This window comes from Vigna unguiculata, chromosome 10 (genome assembly GCF_037176805.1).
Source record: "Vigna unguiculata cultivar grain cowpea cultivar isolate G323 ecotype 2 chromosome 10, ASM3717680v1, whole genome shotgun sequence".
Lineage (NCBI taxonomy): Eukaryota > Viridiplantae > Streptophyta > Magnoliopsida > Fabales > Fabaceae > Vigna > Vigna unguiculata.
In genome coordinates, this window is record NC_140801.1 from 5906248 (window position 1) to 5928301 (window position 22054).

At 33.7% G+C, this 22054-nt stretch overlaps 1 protein-coding gene across 3 annotated transcripts; it reads right to left on the reverse strand.

Annotated features, from left to right (window-relative positions):
* Positions 1-2114: 2114 nt before the first annotated feature.
* Positions 2115-21211, reverse strand: LOC146882047 (uncharacterized). Of its 3 annotated transcripts, none has more exons than XM_085668338.1 (11): positions 20942-21211; positions 20773-20831; positions 14631-19810; positions 7129-10236; positions 6283-6868; positions 5753-6060; positions 3882-3996; positions 3513-3628; positions 3030-3104; positions 2759-2864; positions 2115-2671 (listed from the first exon to the last, which is right to left on the reverse strand). In XM_085668338.1, exons 3-11 carry the CDS (start codon positions 14667-14669, stop codon positions 2325-2327), a joined length of 4800 nt encoding a protein of 1599 aa, XP_085524464.1. In that variant the 5' UTR covers positions 14670-19810; positions 20773-20831; positions 20942-21211; the 3' UTR covers positions 2115-2324. The 3 variants fall into 3 exon arrangements, with proteins under 3 accessions (XP_085524464.1, XP_085524463.1, XP_085524465.1); XM_085668337.1 differs by having other exon boundaries at positions 3012-3104; XM_085668339.1 differs by lacking the exon at positions 14631-19810 and having other exon boundaries at positions 3012-3104.
* Positions 21212-22054: the final 843 nt, after the last annotated feature.

The following is a 22054-nucleotide window of genomic DNA, read 5'->3' on the forward strand; positions in this document are numbered from 1 at the left end:
TTTCTCTCTTTCTTCTCCAAAACTACACTAATTAGATCATTAACTAAGCCTTAATGTTTGTTAATGTTAGGGAAAACGAAAATGCTTTCAATTAGGTGTTAATGTTCATTGAAAGACTATTATTGGTTGCCTTCCCAACCCACTAGGTTATCCTTCTTGCAACTAGGGTTTTCTCTGCCCTTTCATATTCAAGCCAAAAGAAAATTTGGCAAAAAGAAAGTTAAATTCGTTCTTAGCAAGGTTTAAGCCCACAACCCCTCAATTACCAAGTTAGTGCATAACCAATTCAACCAATTCATGTTTCGTGATAATTCCTATAATTTTAGGATTACATTATCACTAAGCACATTCAAACATAACGTTAAAATAATACACTTATTAAAATAGCATACAATTAGCATACATAGGAGTCAAACCCAAGTCCTTTCAACATAACTAAGTACTCTCAACCACTTGAGCTAGTATTGTTCCAGGTCATAACGAACCACATTAAATGCCATAAAGGCTCTCATGACCCGCATTTATTAAACAAGGATTTATTTAATTATTTAAATTTCTTGGGTCTTACAATGATGGCATTGAAACAAATAAGTGGTGAACTTAATAGGGGAAAAGAAAACAAGTTTTGTGGAATTCAAAACCTTTCTCTTCATGCATACCATGATTTGTTCCTTAAAACCATCAAGAGAATTAATTAGCAAAATATCCACGCCCCTCATGAGTTTGTCTTAGAGCACTTTGCAAGGCATGAATAAATTCAAATACATTGGAATCGATTAACTTCCTCTTATATGGAAAATGATCATTAGTCAAAATATGAAGAACGGTGGATATGTCATTCTTCTTTGGCAAGTCTTCCTGACCTAATTCCACGTTGCATTAAATATATAAAAGGGTAAAATCTTATGCATGGGATAATAAATAAAGGAATTTTTTTAAAGAACCATGTCCTCAGTTGTTGGCATACCTCCTTTTCTTTGTCCTTTTCTATCACATTGCTTTTTGCTCTCTTTCATTTTCTAGAACTCTGGAATTATTCACAAAATAAAAAAAACACAAACAGCATACATAGGACTTGAACCCAAGTCCTCTCACATATTTAAATACTCTCAACCACTTAAGCTAGTATTTTTCCACGTCATAGTAATCTGCATTAAATGCCTTATAGGCTCCTACTACCCGATTTATTAAATAATTATTTAAATTTCTCGGGTCTTACAATACTCATTAACACTTGTAAATGTTGTGACCGAGCTTGCCACAATGTTCACACTTAAGACGCCCTTTTCCCTATTTACGAGGGTGAGTTCGATCATCACGGTGAGATGCCAACGCAGAAGAATCATCAATAGAAGCAGGTGTATCAGTGTTGGGTTGTTCTGGTACACGCAAAAGAGTATAGCAGGTTAAAGTCAAGGTGGGGACAACCGGGGAACCCAAAATTTGATCACAAATATGTGAATATTTATCAGCAAGCCTGTGTAATGCTCCGAGCATGAAGAACTTTGAGCGTTGCTCGATCTCCATGGCAAGGTCGGGGGAAGGAGGCAATAACTCATTGAACTCATGAAAAAGAGCATGAATTTTGTCCATATAATCAGTCATAGAGTTTAGATGTTTAGAGGAAATAAGTTCTGCAAATTTAGAACAGACATCATCGAGACGTTGAGTATCGTTGGTGTATAATAACTTGGCATGCTTCTAGATTTGAGCACATATTTCGTAGGAACAAAAAAGTTGTTTTAACGAAGGATCAAGAGTACCTTTGAAAAAGTTGCTTTAGGTTACCTTTTGATTTTGATTATTGAATTTTTTTTTTCTCAATGCAAAATCCTCATGCCACATTAGTGTTAATGGTGTTTGTGATAAATTAAATTTGAATGGTTTTGTGGCGGATATAATATTTATTCAAAACTTTTCGATTATTATTTCTCCATTTGTATATAGTATTATATTTTGTTTAAAGACGAAGAAAGTAAATTATCTTGAATTTTATCAACGGTAATGATATGCATTTTCCTTGTCCTAAAGGTTAAAATAAATCATAATAAAAAATAGAAGAAATTTATACTGTATGGACATGTATCCGAAGACACAAATGTATTAAAAAAATAAAACAAACAAATGATGATGGTTTTATTTGAGAACATATGATACGTTGTGGAAAGTATATATGCCAATACCAAAGTTTAAACGCAATAAATAGATAAAGAAAAGGAAGAATAATATATGATAGCCAAGTGGTGCTGAAAGTAGTCCTAACTTGGAAACCTTGAGCCTCGTGTTCCTGAAGTTGATACTTAATATCCTCCAAAAACGATGAATCAAAGCACTTTGAGTTTTTCAACATCATCCAACCAATCCTTATTGAAACCACAATTACGCACATCTTTCAATAACTCAACAAATTCAGAGTGGCTTGACCCCAACACATCAAACACACTATGGCTTTGGAGAAACTTCAAAAGCTGAGCCAGACAAGTGTAGGCAAAACCCTTGTATCTCTCACTCAATGCACTGTCTGCTAAACGAAGAGAAGGATGCTTCACAAGGAAATTGGTTAACAGAGCCAAGTTCTCTGAACCCAAATGCTTGTTAGAGACAAGTTGCTCAAGCTCCCTTCTTACACTCCAACCATAACTTGACTCTTCAGTCATCTCACAAACTTTCTCTGAAAAACGAAGGGAAATGTAACCACCATGCATGTCATCTGTTAGAACAATATGTAAGATAAAAAAAATATGAATCTTCTTGTAACCTGGAGAAGCTTCTTCAATGTCTCCAACACCAACATCTTCAGTGGCTTCAAGTTCTATATTCACAATTGAAAAAGGTACAGATATTTGAGCTTCATCACCATGTTCCTACATAGATTCATTCAATTCATACAATAACATCAGATTCAAGGCCTATGCTATCTATTTATATTGTATGAATACAAAACATGCAACCTAGTTTTTAGCACGGAAGTTATGTATCTATATTTTACTACATTCAGAATTAACTCATACGTTAAGTAACGAACTAACTGATTCTGAATCACTTAACAACGGTATTGTCTCCGCATATGGTGATGTAGTTCCTTCTTCACTACTCTTTATTTCCTGTATAAAATAAATAATATATTAAAGTGTGGACTATACTTAGTGTTAAATAGTATAAGGAAAAATAACTTGGAGACGACTTTTCTTTGCGTAGTGGAGTAATTAAGTGCAAATTTAGAAAACCAAGTTCAGATTTTCTGTTCGACTTTTGGTGTTATTTCTCAGATCTGTTCTCGAAATACATTAGTTTTAATATATTTTAAAATATCAAAATTAATGTAAAATAATATATTTCAAAGACTTAAAAGAGAAACAATATAAAAAACATATCAGAAATTTCAAATTCAAGAAAATCTTATACTAACATAATGATTATTTGAGCTATATTTCTCTAATTTAATAAATTGAGTATTTGATTAAATATCATTTGCATTTGAATATGTTAACGGCAGATTGATTTGAGTTGACCTGGGATGAAGTCAACTCTCTCCCTGATGCTATTCCAGCTTTACAGTCTTCATCAAGATCATCCGGCATCTCCTGTGATATCTTCTTTATACGCTGATCATTTTTCAGGTCTGATACTATAATATTCCCAAAACAAAATATTAGAAATACTTAGTTTTTTTTAACTTGTAAACCTTCCATTCATTTTTTTCTCTTTACTTTTGTATTTATTTGTCTCTATCTAAATTACCATAAATGAAATAAGATATCAATGCTATTGGGACTAGTTTTAATTTACCACATTATGAATAACTTAAATAATCTGTTTCCAGAAAATAAATAAATTAGACAAAAAATAGGCATCAAAAGAAAATAAATAAATAAATAAACCTGGAGCATTGTTACTCTCAGAATGGGTAACCACTGTGTTAGATGTATCCTGAAAATCTCCATCATTAACATCTTTGGTTGTAGAAGGCTCCATGTTTTGTCCTTCTTCATTTTCCTGCATAGATTAAGTGAAACCATCATCTTTTAGGTCATTCATAAAGTCAATTTAGCAATATACATTACTAAGTTTTAATGTTAGATACGAAGAGTAATTGTAAGAACGATTGTATCACGTATCAAGCCTATGAAGAGTTTTATGCTTCAGGTCTATGACAATCGAAGCCTATAACACATCAAACTTTTTCAATATTTCAAAATTGTCACTGTCAGCACAACTTTTGGTTTTAGGTGGAAAAGGACTCAGGCCATATCCACTTTAGGCCTTGGTTATTAATTGAACCGAGACCATATACCCTATTTAGATTTCCAAATTTGTGATTTCTCACTGTTCACCTCCGTTCCAAAATCTCTATGCGAAAACCACCATTGTTCATTGTCCATCGTCACCCCGGTTCTTGCTGCAGCTGCCTCCACCTCACGTTGTCGCCTGGAGGAAACGCCACCCTCTACCGTTGATAGCCACTGTTGCATCATCGACTCTCGCTGTCGGTGAGGTTTTCTTTGTGCATTTTGTATTGTTTTTCTTCTTCTTTGTGTTATTTTTCACAGTATTTTGAGTTTTATGGTTGCATTTTTTATCATCAGGTGTTGTTGCATCTTTAGTTTTCACTAGTTATTCGCTTCTCATGCTCCCAGGTTCCTATTTCTACTATGAGGCTATGATTTTGTAGTATATGTTGTTTAAATATGTTTATTTGTCTTATGTTTTCTTATAGTGAGTTAACTTTAGTTTTCCATTTGAGATTCAATACGAAAGTTATGTATTCTTCCCGAGTTTTGTTTTCGAGGAAGTTATATTTTTTTTAAATTAATAGAACGGGATACAATACTAATAATTTATATGTATTGAATCTTGAACTGTCCGGTTGGACAGTTTAAGAAGATTAATCACTTTCTAATAATTTATTAGTGCATATATATATATATATATATATATATATATATATATATATATATATATATATATATATATATATATATATATATATATATATATATCTCAAAATTCATGAATATTTGTCAACTGTGTTTTGTATTAATCTTCGGGTGCATATTTGATTGTGGTTGATAATCACTTTCACTTCGTGTATCTTGAAAACCAATACGAAATCTTGGCAAAATTTCGTGAAATTTAAGATATTTTTTGAAAGAAAGTGAATCTTCTTGAATGGGATAGGGTCACACCTTGATTACATAAGTGACGTGAGCATTCATTCAAAGATTACTGAAATTGTTCATACAATTTCAGTTCAATATATGTATGTATGGATCAAGATTGAATTAATTCATCACACATCAGTACTGAGTATGAGAACGAAGTAGAAAAATTTATACAATTTGCACAACGTTATGATGGTAGAAGTGATGATGAGGTGAAGTTTAAAGCATTTGTACTTGATAATGTAACTTTGGTCTTATTGTTAATTTTTCTTATTATTTGAATGAGCAGAAAGAGTCGCTATTAAGGTTTTTTTCAAGCATAGAAACTCTCTCCACTTATTTGTTCTTACTCTTTCTTCTATCAGGAAAATGTTGCAGTATTTTTCTAAAAATTGTAAAATTACTGTTTTTATTTCGTATTTAGTCTTAGTTAGAGCGAAAATTTATACACAAGTATGATTTTGTTTTGTTATTGTGTTATATACTTATTGGTTTATGAAATAAGAGTTTCCATGTTAATTGTTCATTGAACTACTACTATAATAAAGCTAAAAGAAAAAACAGGGTAATTAAACCTAAAAAGAAATTACTTGTGATATTGGCATTGATGATATCCCAAAAGGAGGAGCTTTTCCAAGAATTTGTTGTTCTTCCTCTACTCTTTCTCTGCTTTGTTTCACTGCATCCTCCAACGCTTTTGATTCAATGCCATTTTCATGATGTTGGTTGTCTTCATCATTGTTGTGTGATGAAGTCAACTCACTCCCTTCCAATAATGTTGTTCCAACTTCAATCCCACTTGCAGAGTCTTCTGTCCTTGCATTCTCGTTGCGAATCATTTCAACAAGCTCATCAAGCACTATATCTAATGTAAATGGGATAGTTCTTCCCAAAGATCCTATAGGAATAACATCCTCTTTATAAAGAAATCACAAGAATAATAAAAAGGATATCTATGCTTAGGAATCATGATTTGAAAGTTAAAACTGTAAACACATGTTGTCTTTCGAATAATAATAAATTAAAATTCTTGTATACACTAAGAACATTTAGACTCTTCACAGTTTTTTTAAACTAATTATAATAATTAGAAAAGATATGATGGTATCGTATATAGTACCTGCGATAGAAGTACGAAAATCGCGGGGACTTTGAAGGGATGAAGACAAGGAAAGTTTTGGGCAATTCTTCAGAAAACAATGTTTTACAGTAAGAAATTGAATCTCCTGTCGAAGGCTTGGAAGTTCAACAAATACTGCAGTTTTCAGATTTGGAATAATCTCAACCTTTTCATCACTGTTCCCTTTGAATACTTCCTCCAGCATACATGCTTTTACGATTATCAGAACTTCTAAATTGGGAAGAATTTTGGAAGTTGAAATGGGAAAGATGCATTTCAATTTGTTGCATTCGTTTATGGCAAGTAGTTTCAGCCTTGGGAAAAATGGCTTTCTTTGATTCTTTGTATCCTCACCAATTATCTGTTCTAATTCATTGCATCCCAATATGGCAAGTATACGCAAATACGGAAAGCATTCCAGCATAGAAGCACAGAATAATACTTTAGCTTTTACATATTCTTCAATCGTTAACTCTGTAACGTTTTGTAGAGTGAAAAAAATGTTGGAGCTCACATCAATTCCAATGTTTCTCAAAGTCACCCTCATATCTTGTGCAATCACATCATTGGCATTGGACTCATTTACCTGCAACTCATTCACCAACGTAGAAAAAAAGCGTCATATTTACCAAATATCAAATTAACTGTAATTTATTACTAAAAAGTTTGTTCTCAATTTTAACCACAAATAAAATATTAACAGTGTCAATCCAATTGAAATAATTGAGATCCGATTGTTATATGATTGTTGATTATTATGTAAAAATGCTAAACATTTATATTAAGATAAAGTATATGCACTAAAAGAAATTTGAAATCACATTAGATAAAAAAGGGTGAGGTTACCGATGAGAGAGAAGAGTCTTGCAATTGATTCTTTGAATCCAAAGGAATTTTGGTAGTTCTTCGTTTGTTTCTACATTTATCGATCCAATGTAAAATCTTACCTTTCATGGGGTTTGATTCTATTGGTGCCTTGGTCTCATCTTTGGAAGTTGACCTCTTCACTGGTAAACACTTTGACTCACCACATTTTGGAAAAATATCCACAAAATTGGGCAAGTCTACTAGAACCATTAGTTCTGGATTAGTGAATATCACGTCTTTTAACTCCTCGTATAAATCTTCCTCTTCATGCTTATGTTGGTATGGACCAAATAAGTATTTCAACCCATCACACCTGAATACATTAATTCTTTCGAGTTTTGGAATATTTCGAGTGAAAGCCATTGGAAGTATAAAAAGTAATTGAGGACACCCCAAGATTTCAAGAGTGGTTAAATTTGGAAACCTTGAAATAATACTATCATCGACCATTTCTTCTATTGAATCTTTTCTTCTGTTTTCATCTCTTACTATGCTTTTCAGTTGTTCACAATCTGATATATGCAATGCCACCAATGACAATAGGCTTTGTGTGGTCGACCACTCAAAAAGAGATGTCAACATTGGGCAACCTTCTATATACAACCTTTTAAGATGGCAGAGCGATATCTTGCTCTTAAACAATGAGCCTTCGAAATGTATGCAATCATATAGAATGAAATATTCTAAATTTTTCAGAAGTTCAAAGGGAAGGGGTCCATTGCATATTTCTTTCAAATTTTCCATTTTTCTAAGTTCAAGGTCAACCAACCTGGATAAGACACTTTGAGAAAGAGAATCATTATTGTCAATTAGACATCTCATCGTGGAAATGTCTTCCAAAGCAATCTCAACTAGATTAGTCATACCTTCATCGTCAGGAGAAACAATCTCAGGTATCATATTTTTCCATACTCCTTGAAGTCTGTTTAAAGAAACAATTTCTGCTTTTTGCACTAGATTCTTGAATGTCTCTTCAGAAAAAACTTTATCAGCCTCAAAGACTTTCAGGGAATTCCTTACAAACCATTCATCTAATCCGTACGACGAAGAAGAGTTCGATATACAAAACCTTTGATAGTTAGGAAGCTTTACACTATGACACATTTCTGAAAAATCACGATGAACGAAATACAACTCTTCCAATGAAGTGCAACGTACAATTATTTCAAAGAAATCGTACGCTACGAAGTTACAGTAACTCAACTTTAACAGTTTAAGTTTTACCAATTTTATAACCTCACTTGGCAGTTTATCTAACCGACATCTAACTAACTCGAGTGTCTCAAGACCTTGTAGGTTTCCAAAAATAGAGATGTCACCTAAGGTGAAATTTTCAAGGTATAAAGATTTAAGATTGGTTAACAATTGAATTGATTGTGGTAATGACAAAGTTGCTTTCGAAGCTCGATAGGTCATGTTTGATAAATACAAAACTCGAAGACTTATCATATTTTCAAGGAATGAATTTGGGACTTCTTCATCAAAATTTCCGTTCAAGTAGACTATTAGAATATCAAGTTTAGATGCATCAAACTTCAAGGAAAACACATCCATGCTTCTGCCTTCACATAATAAATATTCAATATGCTTCCCCTTATCAACCATTGTCATTTCATTTTTCTTAGATGTATTCACTGCCAGAATCTCTTTATTAGCTATCCATAAAGCCACTTCACGAACCAAGTCATGCATTTTGACTTTTCTAGATGCACAATTCAATAATAAACATGAATCTATGAGTTCATATTTTGCTGCAATAACTTCCTTACGATATGCATCGTAATTGTAATCATCATTATTTTTCTCAATGAGACCCCCTCCTATGGCAAGCCTGACCAAAAGTTCTTCATATATTTCTTCATCTTCTGGAAACAAAGAACATAAAAGGAATAATTTCTTGGCTGTTTTGTTTTGCATATTGTCATAACTATACTTCAGACATGAATAAATCTTTCTCTTATTTTCATCATCACCAGCTACGCTTTTGAAATTTTGCAAGGATTTTAAAGCTACATCCCATTGTTCTAGATGTCGCTTGCCCTTTAAACTACCGGCGATAACTACAATTGCAATTGGCAATCCTTTACATTCTTTAGAAATTTTGCGACCTGTATCAAGAACACTTTTGGGGTAACTATCATTTAAACCAGCATGCTTTTGGAACAATTTCCATACATCTTCCTCAGGTAAAATATCAAGTTGAATTGTCTCCTCACATTCCATCTTATGGCATATGTTTACATCGCGAGTGGTCACAAGAATTCTACAACCCTTATGGTTGTCCTTATATGGAATACCTATTTCTTCAAAACTGATATCTCCCCACACATCATCAAGAATTACAAGAATTTTCTCACCATTGGTTAATCTATTCCATAGCCTTTTAGGCCTCTCTGATTCAGTACAATTCTCCAATGACAATCCTAAGGGTCCTGCAATTTCATCTTGAATCTTTTTTGTATTAGGGGTATTAGATACTGTGGTATCAACAACTTGATCAAAAATATTGGATTGCTTAAGTTTCTTGCCCATCTCTTTTGCTAATGTTGTTTTACCTGTGCCCCCCATCCCTTGCAATCCAATCATATACTTGTTGTGATCTCTCAATGCGTTACAAAGTTCTTCAATTTTCGACTCTCTACTTTTAAAAGAAATGTAATTTTGAGAAGAATGATATTCAGTGCCTGGAACATCACGACTCATTCCAACAGTTTCAAAGTTGCTCTCCATGATGAGTCTTTTAATCTCCTTTGTCTTGCTTTCCAATTCCTTCCCCCTACTATATTGTCGCTTGCAATTAGGACACCATCCAAAAAAACATGTCACTTTCTTTTTGGTGTCTTCTTCAAGAAGGTCTTTAGCCTGTTTTTGCCAAAGTACAACATCTCTTTGTATCTTATCGCCTCTTCTATTTGCTGCTCTAACACGCTCTTTCACTGTTTCCTCTTTTGCTAATAAATTTTCCCTTTCCTTTTCAAAGTCCTCAGTAATGCATGTTAAGCAAAAAATATAGCGTGATTGTTCCAGTGTTGCATTAATCAATTTCTCTAATATTGACTTTGCCAAATCAGGTGCAATGTTCGCCATCTAAATCAAATTAAATACATTAATGTTAATAACATCTTATTTCTTTTAATAAATTAAAGAAAGACTAGAATAGTACATTTTATTATTTACAAACATGAAATGTTTATAGTCCTAACAAATATAATCCATGTATCCATTAAATGTAGAAATGCCATGAAACTTCTAGACTATCGTAGAAAAGCCTAAGATAGGAGGAAAAGTCAAGAACATTCTACATAGGTAGAAAAATCTAGAACTATTTATACAAGTTCTAGCTAGGGATTTTTTGAATAATCTATGGGTCTATAAATACCCATATACACTACCATTTGTAAGACAACAACTAACACAACATCTAGTACAACTACTCCCAACTACAAAATACATTTTTTCAACTACTACTTTCACATTCTACTATCTCCACATTTTCTTTATCCCATCAACTATTCCTTTCACATCTTCTAAATACTAACAGTGGTACCAAAACTACATTGGGTCATCCAAAGCTACATTGGGTCATCTATTAGGCGTAGAAAAATTATCCTATTACCTTCAAAACCTTCTTTTTATACTTCCAAAAGAAGAGACATTTTTCTCCTAATCCATGGCTTCTAACAATGTTAACTTTTCTTATGTCCCCTTACCAACTTTTACTGCTGAAATTTTTGACCTTTGGAAACTCAACTAAAGACATATTTTATGTCACAAAAATTGTGGGATATTGTTCAATGTGGTTATACAAAACTAGATAATACTGAGACGCTATCTGAGGAGGAGCGAAAAAAGCTTGAAGATTTTGAATAAGAGGATGCCCAAGCATTGTTTGTTCTTCAACAAATTGTTGGAGAAACTATTGCCAGGAAGATCGTGGATGCAGAAACTACAAAAAGGGCATGGGGTATTTTGGAAAAAATTGAAAGCAATGAAGGAATTAACAGGTACACTCTGTTAAACTACATTATCTCATAAGAGAATTTGAGACCATCAAAATCAACGAATCTGAGACCATTGAAGAATACTATGGTAGAATAAAAGAGATAGCGAATAAAATGAAGTTATATGGAAAAGAAATTAAGGAAAAAAGAGTGGTAGAAAAAATTCTTATCACTCTCGTAGAAAAAATATGATTCCATAGTAACTTCGATAGAAACTTCCTCAGATTCATCTTCTCTATCGATAAATAAATTAGTTGGTCTCCTCGAAGTGCACGAAGCAAAATTTAATAATCATGCTGATACAAATTCAATTGAGAATGACTTCCAATCAAAGCTCAAATTATAGTCCAAAAGGAAAGAAGAATGAGGAAAGAAAAATTTAGAAGAATATTCTCGAAGCAGAGATTCTAGAATTTTCTATGGAAACAAAAAAAATAAATATCCTTATGTGGCATTTGCAATAAGTCATGTCATGAAGAAAAAGATTGTTGGCATCGCGGGAAGCCAATATGTCAGTACTACAAGAAATTTGGTCAAGTTGAGAAGTATTTCCATAATAAAAATAAGCATCAAGCAAACTTTGTCAAAGAACATAATCAAGAGCAATGCTTATTTTATACCAATCAAGAATCTCTTAGCAGAGGAGGAAGTTGGTACTTACATAGAGGATGTAGCAATCACATGGCCAAAGTTCGGTTGGGAAACGACACCACAACAGAGTCTTAAGGCAAAGGAACTGTCATGGTGGAGACAAAGAAAGGTACGAAATTCATCAAGGACGTTTTACTAGTTACCAATCTTAAAGAAAACTTTTAAGTATTGGCCAAATGATGGAGAATGGATATTCTCTTCACTTTGAGAAAGATACATGCAAAATTTATGATAGTAGAAGGTTAGAAATCAGTGAAGTAAAAATAGAGAAGAGAAATAGAAGCTTTCCCATTAGCTTCAAACCTAGAACTAATATTGCCATGAAGGTAGAAATTGATGACTCGTGGCTTTGGCATAGGAGATTTGGCCACTTTAACACACATGACTTAAAGCTTCCATTATTGCTTGAAGAAAAATAATGAATCATGTGAATGATGTCTTCTCGGCAAATAAATCCGATTACTATTCACAAAGAAAATGCATAGAAAGCAAAATACTTACTAGAGTTGATTCATATCGATGTTTGTGGACCAATGAGGACACATTCACATCACAACAACAGGTACTTCATCCTCTTCATTGATGACTTCTCTAAAATGATATGGGTCTATTTCTTAAAGGTAAAGTTAGAAGTCTTCGGAATATTCAAGAAATTCATGGCCCATGTCGAGAAACAAAGTGTAAAACAAATAAAAGTACTTAGAAGTGATCGTGGAAATGAGTACACATCTCGTGACTTTGACAAATTTAGCGAAGATAAAGGCATAGAACGACAACTTACAGATTCATATACTCCACAACAAAATGGTGTGTCAAAGAGAAAGAATCGCACAGTCCTGGAGATGGCGAGATCAATGTTAAAGGAGAAACGACTACCAAATACATTCTGGGCTGAAGTAGTCTACATTGATGTATACCTACTCAACAGATTTCCTACTAAAGTAGTTCAGGACAAAACTCCAATCGAAGTTTGGAGTGGGAAGAAACCATTAGCTAAACATCAAAGAGTATTTGGATTTGTTTGCTATATTCACGTTCTAGACCAAAAGAGACACAAACTAGAAGACAAGACCGTACGAGGTATCTTATTGGGATACAGTACCTAATCCAAAGGCTACAAAGTTTACAATCTTTAGACAAAGAAGTTAACTATCAACAGAGACATTGAAGTAGATGAAAACGCTACTTTGAACTGGGAAGAGGAACGAATTGAGAGGAAGACAATATACATGTCCAATAATAAACCATCTCCAAGCCAAGAAGATAATGATCAATATGCTATTATAACCCCAAAATCTCCTGTAACTCCAACATCCCATTCAAGATCAAGAAGAATCATCGCCTGAATTCACTCCGAGACAAATCAGATCTTTGAATCTTGCAACATTGTCATACTAGAGCCTAGAACCTTTGAAGAGGCAACAAAACAAAAAGAATGGGTCAAGGCAATGGAAAAAGAGATAAAAATAGTAGGGAAAAACAACACTTGGGAGCTAACAAATTGTCCAAAAGATAAAGATATCATTGGAGTTAAATGGGTCTTCAAGACAAAGTTAAACCCCAATGATACCTTCCAAAAACACAAGGCGAGGTTGGTAGCTAAGGGTTATTCACAACAACCAGGAGTAGACTACAATGAGACATTTGCTCCAATCGCACGACTAGACATAATAAGAACTCCAATAACCCTTACAACACAAAAAGGATTGAACATCTACCAATTAGATGTCAAGTATGCATTCCTTAATGGTGTCCTTGAAGAAGAGACCAATATAGAACAACCATCAGGATTTGTGATTAAAGTCCAAGAAGCCAAAGTGTTGATATTGAAGAAAGCTTTATATGCTTGAAACAAGGTTATTGTGCATTGTACAACAAAATCAATCAGTATTTCACTAATCAAGAATTCGAGAGGAGCAAAAGTGAGCCTACACTATACATCAAGATGAAAGGTCAGCATACTTTTTTAGTCTCTCTATATGTAGATGATCTTGTTTACACTAGAACCAATACAAAGATGTTGATGGAATTTAAAAAAGATATGATGAAGACCTTTGAGATGACTAATCTTGGCTTGATGAGTTATTTCGTTTGCATAGAGGATGGAATATTCATCTCACAAAAAGAAATATACAAAAGATCTACTAAAGAAATTTAAGATGTACAAGTGTAAACCTGTAAGCACACCACTAGTGACGAATGAGAAACTACAAAAGGTGGATGGAGCACCAAAGGTCAATGCATCTTGGTACAAAAGTCTAGTTGGAAGTCTACTTTATTTGACGTCTACACAACCATACATCATCTTCGCTACAAGTATTTTATCAAGATTCATGCAAAAGCAAAGTGAAATACATTTTGGCTTAGGCAAACGAATTTTAAGATACTACAAGGAACCAAAGAATATTGTAGATGGTAGAAATCCATAGGCAAGCCAAGGTTGCTTGTTTATACCATTAGTGATTAGGCAAGGTCTTGAAAGAGATAAGTGGAGGAGTTACCACTTGAACCCCTTGCTCAAGATAAAATTCACATACACATGCATTGTGCACCAAAATTCATGTCAATAACAATTGCATATATATTCCAAATCTACCTTTTACATTGAATACATCCCCTTATTTATAGTTATAGTTAAAATCTACCGGGGATAGAGTATTAAACCAACTATACAAAGTTAAGCACCTAATAAATAATCTCTAAACAAAATACCTAATTACCAGCCAATAAACAAAGTATAAAACAAATCAATCGCTATGTAGAGCATAATCATACTCATTACGCAAGCTCGAGAGGCACACATGTGACATGAGCGTTGAGTGTCAATACCTTGCCGTTGAGCGACATGCAAGTAGGTTGTGAAAACATTTGTTATGAAATGTGCGTTGGGCACCTACTTGTCGTCTCTGAGCGCCTTCCATTGGGTTGTTCTAAGGCTCTCCTTCTCCTCTTCTAATGATGTTAAGCTAAATGTAGATATTTGTCTCCTTATGATTGCATCAACGTTGGATCCTCCCTCAATGCCTCATCATGCTCATCAGGTTAGAGAGAATTTGACTACAAATTCAAGTTGGAGTACTTTGTGAACCCATTGGGTGTGCCATAAACCCTTTGAAATGCTTATGCAACAAAAATTGTATTCAATCCCTTTTACACCACTTTAGTAAGTCAACTGCAAGTGTGGGAAGGATTCACGTAGTAGGATGATCCAATTCGAAAATGTGGCAGAATTAATTGAACCACCAAGTAACCCATATTGTTGCACATCTCAGAATAATCAAAACAGAAAGGGAACACTACTAATATGGATATATTTGACCAATGAAACAAGTGCACCACATGTACTCCCAAACCAAAAGTGTACCAAACAGAACAACCAAACAAGGCCTTGAATATGCAATTTTCCACTATTTGTGCACTAGTGTTGGGTAAACTTAAATGCGGGTAGTTGGAAGTTGTTATATTAATTGTCTAGAAGATTGCAAATGGTTGAGAGTGGGTCTAGTATTGATTAAGCGTGAAATATAGTTCATTAATTTTGGTTTAGGTAGTTGTTATATTTAATGAATATAGTTGAAGGGTCATGTCCAAAGGCCTATAAAAGGACAATGTAGTGCTTCATTGTAAAATACAACAATTTTGAATATAGAGAGTATTTATCCAGAGAGACTTATTTGTAACAAATTGGCATCAAAGCTTAAGAGCCTGAGTGTCTGAGTGGGTTAGAGAGTTTGATCGAGATGGTCAGCTTAGCTAACAGCATGCCCCTATCAGAGTTATCAAAAGGTGTAAGCTATGATAATTGGAGCCTACAGATGAAGGCTCTTCTTGGTTCCTAGGAAGCATGGGAGGTGGTCAAAAATGGGCACCAAGAACCAGATGACGTTGGAGAACTGATGATAGCCTATCTTGCTACGTTAAAAACAACACGGGCAAAGGACAAAATGACTCTATATGTGTTGTACGGAGTTGTTGATGAGTTCGGCTTTGAGAAGATAACAAATGATATTTCTTCAAAAGAAGCGTGGGATATTCTGGAGAAGACATACAAAGGGGATAACCGTGTGAATTAAGTCCAACTTCAAACTCTCAGAGGCGAGCTTTAAAGGATGAGGATGAAAGAAGCTGAAGGGGTTGCCGAGTACGTCTCTCAAGTAGAGACCATAGTGAATCAGCTCGGTAGAAATAGAGGGACGTTGCTCACTTGCCGAGTGGTGGAGAAAATCTTGAGGTCGTTAACCAATGACTTGAGAATATAGTTTACGCAGTAGAGGAATCCAAGGACTTGACAACGCTCTTGGTGGAAGAGCTTGTCGGGTCACTTAAAGCGCATGAGCAGTGGAGAAGGAAGAAGAAGGAAGAGTCTCTTGATCAAGCACTCCAAGCAAAGGCAACCATTAGGGAGAAGAAGGTTCCTTACACTCAGAACACCTGAGGCCGAGGTGGTAGAGGCAGAGGAGGATATGAAAGTGGTCAAGAACAAGTCGGCCAACAAAACTGGCATAGCCAAGGACAAGGTGGAGGTCGTGGTGGTAGAGGCCGAGAACCTCAGTTGAACAACTTAGGAGTTGTGTGCTTCAAATGTGGGAAGTATAGTCATTTTGCCAAAGACTGCTACTTAGGAGTTAAATGTTACAATTGTGGGAAGGTTGGACATTTCGCAAAAGACTACCGATTTGAAAGCAAGAAGGAAACACACTTCCTTTCAAACGACGCTGAGAAAGAAGGAGTGTTAATGATGAGCAGGAGATCAGGTGTCGAGCTAAGTCTGAGTTGTTCTGACAACTCAGTTTGGTACTTTGATACAAGAGCAAGCAACCACATGTGCAGGGACTAGAATCTTTTTAAGGAGTTCACCCAAGTTGATGTCGGACACATGTCATTTGAAGATGCATCAAAGGTGGCAGTAAAGGGTCGTGGTACAATCTGGTACCTGTAGAAGAATAGCCGAGTTGGAGAAATTAGAGACATGTACTATGTACTCGATCTCAAGAGCAACATATTAAGCATGGTCCAACTAATGGAAAGGCTACTCGATTCTGATGAAAGAAGTTTGGAGTGTAAGAAAGTCGAGTTTGTGTCACCTCAAAATGTTTGATAGCAATTCTTATGGTCATGTTCCAACTCAACAAATGACCAAACTTGAATATTAGAGCAAGAAGTACGTGTTTATTGGGTACGATGAAAAACCAAGGTGTATAGGTTTTTCAACCCAATAACAAAGAAGGTGATTATGGGTCGAGATGTTCAAATTGATGAAGAGAGCAAGTGGAAGTGGAAAAACTCAAAGAAGGAGTCTAGAAGCTCGAAAATAGATACACCACCTGTTGTGAAAGATCATGAGACTTTTGATGAAGAAGATAAACCTCTACAGCCTAGAGCGTGAAGCTTACAAGACATATACAACTCCATTGACGAAGTACATGTTATATATTTCCTTGCATATTCAAAAGACTTGAGTTTTGAAGAGGTCGTGTAGGAGGAGAAGTGGCAGAGGACGATGAATGAGGAGATCAAAGCAATCGAACGCAACAACACATGGGAGCTAACCGATCTACCCAAAAGAACTCGGCCTATTGGCGTAAAATGGGTGTACAAGAAGAAAACAAATGTTTAAGGTGAAGTTCAACGATATAAAGCTCGGCTATGATGAAGTATTCACCCTAGTGAAAGGGATGGAAACAATTAGGCTGCTTATTTCCTTAGCAGCTCAACACAGATGGATAATCTTACAAATGGATGTGAATTCGATATTTCTGAATGAAGTCTCGGAGGGGGAAGTATATGTTGAACAACCACTCGAATACATGCGAAGAGGCGAAGAGAAAAAAATGTTGAGATTGAAGAAGGCACTTTATGGCTTGAAGTAAGCTCCACGAGCATGGAATGAAAGAATCAACACCTACTTCAAGAAGAATAGGTATGAGCAGTGCCCTTATTAACATGCTCTTTACGTCAAAAAGAAAGGAGAAGATGTGATGTTCACTGCCCTTTATGTGGATGACCTTATCTTCATGGGAAATAATGCCGAGCTGATTGAAGCTTTTAAAAAAGTGATGAAGAAGGAGTTCGAGATAACCGAGTTAGGTTTTATGAAGTATTTCCTTAGTTTGGAAGTCGTTTAAGGGAAGGACGACATCTTTATGTCGCAAGAAAGGTATGCTGAGGATATCTTGAAGAACTTTAAGATGATGAGTTGCAATCCAGTTTCCACCCCTATGGAACCGGGCACAAAAAATTTTAAGTATGCATATGGAAACCGAGTTTATACAAGAAAATACTAAAGTCTGATTAGAAGTCTCAGGTGTCTTACAAATACTAGAACGGATTTAATGTTAAATGTTGGAATAGCAAGTCGGTATATGGAGGAACCGAGGTATACTCATTGGAAGGCCCTAAAGAGAATTCTAAGGTACCTGAGAGAAATAGTGTCACTTGGCCTAATCTATACTAGGACCATTGGCGGACCTACGAAGGGACCGGGGGGAGCCACGGCTCCCCCAACCATTTTTTTTCTATATATTTAAAAAATAATTTTTATAAATTATTATTTTATTTATATTAATTGATTTTTATTTTATTTTATTTTCTATATATTTTAAAAAAAAATATTTATATATTATTAATTTATTTATATATTATTACTTATTTATATATTATTACCTTATTTATATTAATTTAGTTTAAAAAATCTTTTTTAAAATTTAAAAATTATGTTTTTTTTTCTAATATAATTTTTAAATTTTTTTTATTTGGTTTCTCTCTTCCGTGCCTTCATCTCTTTCTCCCATTTTATTTTCATCTCAATTTTCACCATCAATTTCTTATTATTTTCAAAATCAAATTGCACTACGACAAAATTGAAGAATTAAGGAACATTTTGGACCAAACAATTTCTTCTTTTGAGTAAGTTCATCTTTTCCTTTTTATTTTTGAAGCAATATGTTTCTCTCTTATATGTGGCTTTTCTACGCTCTAGGCATATCTCTATCTGTTAGAGATCATAAAATCATGCTTTAATTGTTGATCAAACTCGTCTTTATGTAGATAGAGCTATTTTAGGCTTTGAAGTTGTGTAAGGGAAGAACAAGATTAGGAATCTACTCTAAGGTAAGGGAAGCTAATCATATAGAAGTTATTAATTTTCTTAAAATATTGAGTCTTGCTTTTAAGATTTAATTATTCATAATTTTATCTTTTTGTAAATAGGTGAGAGGTGAAAATTTTATATTAGAAAAATTATGATAAAGAGTAAAAGAATTGATTCTTTTTTCAAGAGAAAGGCTTGTGATGAAGATGAAAAAAATGCATCTACGTCGTCTAAAATTGAGAAACTTCATAAGAATCCAAATATTGAAGAAAACGAAAAATAACTCTTTAAGGTTCCTAAAGTTACATATAATGAATTTGAAAATACTTTAGAACGTGATCCGGGAAAGCGTCTTCAAATTTGGCAATACCTACCAAATTAAATTGATGAGGTACGAAGAGTTTATCTAAAATGGGATCCATATCAAATGTGTCTAGAAAATTATCCATTGTTATATTGTTTAGATTTTATTGTCATGAGTACTTATTTTGAATAAAAAAAATAATGTAAAAAAATTGATTTTTTTTTAATTAAAAGAAATTAATTTTTTCTAATTAAAAAAATAATTTATATATAACAAATATAATTTGCCCCCCCTAGAATTTTTGGTCAAGTTCCGCCACTGACTAGAACGGATGATTACCGACTAGTCGGCTACTCAGACAGTGACTAATGTGGAGATGTTGATGACCGAAAAAATATGTCAGGATATGTATTCTGCATGGGGAGCATGGCGTTCACTTGACTTCCAAATAAACAAATGAAGGGCAGCACCAACATATGACATCAAATCAATAAAGGTTAGACTCCCAAAATGATTCATTTGCGACATGATAAACGAACATGATAAAAGCACCGATTGAGGTTACACCAGCTTCTAAATGGACCGGGCTGTTGAAGGGATCAATCATCGCAATAGCTGAAAGATGGACAAACTCTTTCAACTCAGAACAATATAGCAATATAGCAGACCAAAGATGAAGAACAACAATTGCATAACCGAACCAGACAGTGACACAGGTTGAGTTTTGTTTGACAAAACTAGAGACTGGACTTTTGTTTGATGAAATCAGACAACAGATGAACACGAAGACCTCGTCTCATTTTATTTCATGCAAGGCAACCAAACTCGATAAACCTTATGACCTTACTTGACACTCTTGGTTCAACATATTTTATAGTGGAAAGTTTCATTTGACACATTCTGAAAGAGATATTACAAGAAAAACAAACTAGATTTTAGAATATAACTCGTGCATAAGATAATTATGAAGAGGATTGTGGATCCACAAACTTGCATGAAAAGTACGAAAAAGAAATCGCCTGAACGAAATTGTTTCATCTAAGTATTAAAACATGGTAAGACTATTCAGAGTCTTAATTAATCATTTGAAAAGCATTGAATATCATAAGATGAATCAAAGAATAATCAAATGGAAATATAAGATTATAACGTAAAATCTTTCTCATGAGGATCAAAACAAGAGATTTGTAACTATATATGACGAATTTAATGCAAGGGATAAGAAATATCAAGATTATTTTCTTCTACTTCATTCAAAACCTTACTTGTCTAAATTGCTGAATATGTTTTTACTAATTACTTGGAGAGGTTATCTCTTAAACTAACCATTGAAATTCTAATTCAACAGGAACCAAAATTTAGAAGTAAAATTAGAAACTTCAACTTTAATATTATCATTTAACTCATCAGAGGAAATGGTATTTTTATTCTTCCATGTGGCCCGTAATAACACATGCACAATCCTCGAGATGCAAATAAAGCGTTATCATTAAAGCGTTATTTGATGTGAAAGAATACTTAAACACATTTGAGAAAAAAGAAAGCGATGAAAAGAAGAGGATGTGTTTTGTGTTTACCTGGAGATATGTGTGTTGTGCAATCTATTACAGTCCTTCAAAGACTGAAACAATGCTCTCTGCAATTAGAATTGAAAAGCCGAGACTTAACTTTCTATCTCTTAGAAAACCAGAGAATTGAATATAGAAAACATATGATGAAAAGCTGATGGATGTGATTTGTGTTTACCTGAAGATATGTGTGTTAATTATGCAATCTTCCACAAACCTTCAAAGACTCAGATAGATATTAATAATGCTCTCTGCAATTAAAGTTGAAATGAAGCATACCATTCAGACTTAACTTCTTCTCTTCTTTGTTCTTTTGAGTAAAACCTTGGAACACTCTAGAATCTCATACTAATCCATTTCAACACGCATTCCTTTCCTCCTAATAAACAAAAACATCTCTTCCTTTACTTTACTTTACAACTGTTGAATCTTTTCTACTGTCAGCACGCATTGCTGCTCGGAAAGACAAAGCATCTCTTCCTTATCATTCTTTTACTTTGCCAATCTTCCCTCTTTGGCCCACATGTTTTAATAATTTATTTTTATTAAAAAGGTCAATTTTTTTATTTCTTAACTATTTATGGTTCATGATCATTTATTTTTTTATTTCTTTGAACGTGTTTAACACCATGAAGGAAGTGTGTGTTAGACTTTAAGAGTAAATTCAAACTTCAAGGGGAAGTTGTTTCGATGATGATGCTTGAATACGTTGATACTAAAGATGTATTTATAGCTTCATTGTATACATAAGATATTCACGAGAATTTCAGTTTAGTACACAATGTTTAAATTAACCAACTAAGAGTTATTTTAAAAAGTTAATAACGTGTGAAATATATATTTTATTTGCTTAACCAATTCAAGTTCCTATAATCCTTTAAATAATTCTTAAAATGTTTCAAAACAGGATAATCAACTATCTGCTTTGTTAATTGACTAAAATAGATAGTAGAATATTACCTTCTTTAATAATCAATTAACACTGTTTTAAGTTATTTTCCGAAATAAATGAAAAACTGAAATAATCAATTAACATGTGTAATAATCTATTAAAACAAAATATATTTTAATTGGTTTTCAAATTTCATTAAGAATACAAACATATATACAGAAACATACATAAACAATGACTAATTTTAGTGACAAAAAAATATATAGAGACAAATCTAATTAGAGACGAGTTTAGAAATCAAATTCTTTAGTAACTAAAATCTTGGCAATTAATATAGGAACCAATTTAGAGACTAATTTATAATAGAAACTATTTTAGTTATTAATTTAGTGACCAATT

Coding starts and splice junctions, on each gene's coding strand:
- LOC146882047 (XM_085668337.1), bottom strand. CDS start 14,669: ATGTTTTCACAACCTACTTGCATGTCGCTCAACGGCAAG. Junction 6,869..7,128: donor AAGACTCTTCTCTCTCATCG/GTAACCTCACCC, acceptor AATGAGTTGCAG/GTAAATGAGTCCAATGCCAA. Junction 3,105..3,512: donor GAGAGTTGACTTCATCCCAG/GTCAACTCAAAT, acceptor TATTTTATACAG/GAAATAAAGAGTAGTGAAGA.